Source organism: Poecilia formosa, unplaced genomic scaffold (genome assembly GCF_000485575.1).
Source record: "Poecilia formosa unplaced genomic scaffold, Poecilia_formosa-5.1.2 Scaffold533, whole genome shotgun sequence".
Lineage (NCBI taxonomy): Eukaryota > Metazoa > Chordata > Actinopteri > Cyprinodontiformes > Poeciliidae > Poecilia > Poecilia formosa.
This window is the reverse complement of record NW_006800472.1, coordinates 164,830-168,699: the sequence shown is the minus strand read 5'-3', so window position 1 is coordinate 168,699 and position 3,870 is coordinate 164,830. Positions and strand designations below refer to the sequence as shown.

General features: G+C 35.6%; 1 protein-coding gene across 1 annotated transcript; it reads left to right on the top strand.

Annotated features, from left to right (window-relative positions):
- Nucleotides 1–303: 303 nt before the first annotated feature.
- LOC107834157 (uncharacterized) lies at nt 304–3,847 on the top strand. Its single transcript, XM_016664961.1, has 10 exons — nt 304–409; nt 729–1,028; nt 1,280–1,555; nt 2,410–2,652; nt 2,743–2,856; nt 2,982–2,994; nt 3,084–3,175; nt 3,349–3,462; nt 3,548–3,607; nt 3,730–3,847. Exons 1-10 carry the CDS (start codon nt 304–306, stop codon nt 3,804–3,806), a joined length of 1,395 nt encoding a protein of 464 aa, XP_016520447.1. The 3' UTR covers nt 3,807–3,847.
- The last annotated feature ends 23 nt before the right edge of the window (nt 3,848–3,870 follow it).

Here is a 3,870-nt window from a genome sequence, read left to right as displayed (position 1 = left end):
ACAGGATGTAAAGTTAGTAAACTGTTCCTTTCCTGTGGATTAGGGCAAGTAATGACAGCTTTAACAATACTACAAGTAGGGACAGCCTAGATGATTCAGTAAATGATTGCTTTATTTATTTTTGCAAATGTTTGTTTTTCAGATTCAGCAGCCTCTCTGACAGTGAGTCCTGAAGGAGAGAAACATTTCACTGATCATAACGTCTCATTAAAATGTGGTGGAAACTCTACTGATGGGAGAATAAGATATTATAGAGAAATAAACACTCAGTCATATCTGTATGACTGCTCCACCTGGTGGACAATGAATGGATCCTCATGTATCGTCATTAGCAAGTGGGCCCATGAATCAGTGTTCTGGTGTGAGTCTGGATCAGAGTTCAGCAATGCAGTCAACATCACGATATACAGTAGGTTATTATATATGAACATGTTTTGCTTTGTATTTGAATAATTCTAACAGTGACTGTAGTTCACAGAAACACATGTGAACACATGAAAAGTAGACTAGATGTTTTAAGTTTTTTTTATTTTTTATCGGACCAGATATGTTTAAAGTATCTCAACAGTTTTTGTCTTGGTTGAAAAATGCTGTTGGCCAAAAGCAAATATTGTGAGGAAGGTCATTACTGATAATATTTTAAACTTTTATTTCTATGAGATTGTGATCATACGTTACAGAAGCTGGAACATTTTTTTAATTATGAAAAACACTTCTCTGTCCTACAGAGTCAAAACCAGTCCTCACTGTGTCTCCATCATGGCTGAAACCTGAAGCCTCAGTGGCTCTGAGATGTAACTATGACAACCAGTCTGAAAGTTGGAGGATCTACTGGTATAAAGCTGTTCCTGATAAGTCTGAGAATGGCTACATCTATGAGCTGCTGCCTGGTAGCATCAGTGAAACTGCAAATAACTCCTTTATGATTCACGGTCAGACACAAACAGCAGGATTTACATGTAGAGCTGGAAGAGGAAACCCAAAGTATTTTACTGATTACAGTGAACCAAAGTTTGTCTGGTCTGCAGGTCAGTGCTTTGTATTTTTAATTTTGACACACTGGTAATACCTAAAATAATCCCATGTGCAATGTGACAAATGTTCAGTTTAGTTTAAACTTGTTCCAAAAGAAGAACAAACTTAATGAAGCAAAAACTGTCTGAAAGACGTTATTAATAATGCGAACAAATAAATAATTCCAAATAAAAACAACAAAAACTAATTCATCGACACTGCTTTTTTTCTCCAAATATGTATTTTTTTATTATGTTTTATTTAGTCTCCCATCCAGCAGCGTCTCTCTCAGTGAGTCCTGACAGAGAGCAACACTTCACCTCTGAGTCTGTGACTCTGAACTGTGGAGGAAACTCTACTGAGTGGAGAGTGAAGAGGTTTTCAGAATCAGGTGACCTGACCGTTGTACCAAACTGCTCTGACTGGATGAAAATGTCTGGATCCTCATGTGTCGTTAGCAGACAGTCTTCCTCTAAAGCAGTGTTCTGGTGTGAGTCTGGATCAGGAGAGTTCAGCAACGCAGTAAACATCACTTTACACAGTAAGTTATTATCCAGTGTGTGTTTTTTGTTTAATTTTTAGTGTGTAATTGTCACAGGAAATTTATTAAAATATTTCTGAAACAAACTTCTTTGGACAGTTCATCTGAGAAACTTCACATAGTTTACAATATATAACCATCAAGATTTTTCAATTTTCAAAAAATTCAATGAGTTAGGGTTAGAAGTTAGATTCGTAATATTTTAAATGAATACATTTTTTTAATGGAAAAATCAATGTATCATCTTCCTCTTCCTGTTTTCAGTGGAATACTTAATATAGAGTTTTGTTTTCAATAGCAATAATTAAAAAGGATCATTGCAACTGATTGTTTTTAATTCTGTTGTGGCAGAATTAAAACTCTTTCACTTCCATAATTGTTTTCTCTGCCAATGTGTTTTTCCTTTCTATTATTCTCTGGAATTAGTTTTTCATTGACTGTATACATTTGCTCACTTTAATTAGAGTGCTGGATAGAGCTGCACTCAAAATCCCGGTTTTCATTCTGCTCTGATGGCAGCAGCTCTGAATCTGTCTCTAAACACTACAAGGATTTTTAAAATGCCAAGTTTTATTACAATGTCTCTAACTTTGGTTTCTACTCAGAAATAGTGACTGGCATTGTTTAAAATGACCAGTTATTTAGAGCTGCATTTATAAATCAAACACATTGTATTGCAACAAATATTTGCAGTGATTAGAAAAGAATATACTACTTAATGTAAACCTTTGAAAGATATTTAGCTTTTTAAGTGTTTTTTTACTTAACCAATTAAGAGGTGGATAAAACACTGTACTTGATTTATTACTGAAGCCTCATATCATAAATTATGTTTTTCTCTGTCTGGTTTCCAGATGAAGATCTTCTCCTGGTGAGCCCCGTCCATCCTGTGACTGAAGGAGCTTCTGTTACTCTGAGCTGCAGACTGAGAGGAGAAAACAATCTTTCTGATGTGATTTTCTATCATAATGACAAACTGATCCAAAATGACAGCAGAGGAGAGCTGAAGATCTCTGCAGTGTCTCAGTCAGATGAAGGTTTCTACAAGTGTGAACATTCAGGAGAAGTTTCACCTCAGAGCTGGATGGGAGTTAAAGGTGAGCTGGATTCAATATATTATTGCATTTTTAATAATTACAATTCTGTGAGAAATGAAAACATTTTTATAGGTAAAAATCTTCACCCAGGTGTTTCCAATCCTGGGAGCTCTTCATTTCCGCTGCTGTTGGTTCTTGGAGTAGTTTGTGGATCCGTATTTATTATTCTGCTGCTGCTGCTGTGTTGCTTTAAACATTCCAAAGGTGAAACTTTCATCTCCTACATTACACAGCTCACCAGTTTTATTAGATCATACAATGTCACAAATACAAAATTTAAAAAAAGAAAAAACATATTAACATCATTATTTTATCACAATTCTTTTCAGGTTCTTCCCACAGGTCAGTACTTTTTTTTTATTTCCACTCACCTTAAACTTGAAGCATAAGTGTTGTAATTTGCTGTTTCAAATTGACTTCCTGTGTTCCAGGGTGATCCAATCAGAGATCGCTGATCAGGGATCTGCTATAGATCAACCTCACAATCAGACCTCGACCAATGAATACAGCCTGTCTTCTCATGGTCCGTGGTTGCATAACATCCACACTCGTTTGCAACACATTCAGAAGATTTTGGATGTTAATAACAAAAAATTAAGTTAAAGTCATGCCGTTTACTTTTAGATGTAGTTAGACTGTAATGGGATGTTTATGTCAGCAGACTGATTCCAGATATGAAACTGTTTTCTGTTCCAGGTGAAGAGGAAGCCGGTGACGTCACATACGCTGATATTAAGTTCAAAAACACCAAACAGATAACAAAGTCCTCCAAAAGAGGCAGAGTCCAACACAGTGCGCTGGATATGAAAGGTTTTGATTTTACCAAATGATTTTTTTTTATCAAAAATTTATTAATTTTTGGTTACAAATGAATCCAGTTTGATTGTTCCAACAGGGAGGCATCATGAGCCAGAAGAGGGCGCTGTTTACTCCGATGTGAGGACAGCAGCTGCAGGTACAGTCAGCAGCAATACAGTTTGCACTAATATATATGACATATATGACACTTTACATTGGTAAATATTTCATAATTTTCATCAGATATTTATTTATTACATTTATTCTCTCCATTTACAGAAGCATTGAGTGCTGCAGCAGCTGACACAGCACTTTATTCTGAAGTCAGGAAAGGATCTAAGAAGAGAGTAAGCTAGTTGGGTTAACTTTAAACTGCATATTATTTAATCGTGCATTTTTGTTCTTTTACATAAAAGCTCA

Bases quoted from the DNA above. Each gene is read 5' to 3' on its own strand.
- LOC107834157 (XM_016664961.1), top strand. From the start codon at position 304: ATGAATGGATCCTCATGTATCGTCATTAGCAAGTGGGCCCATGAATCA. The intron at 2,653-2,742 runs GTGAGCTGGATT...ATCTTCACCCAG, and splicing joins GAGCTGGATGGGAGTTAAAG to GTGTTTCCAATCCTGGGAGC. The intron at 3,463-3,547 runs GTTTTGATTTTA...TTGTTCCAACAG, and splicing joins CAGTGCGCTGGATATGAAAG to GGAGGCATCATGAGCCAGAA.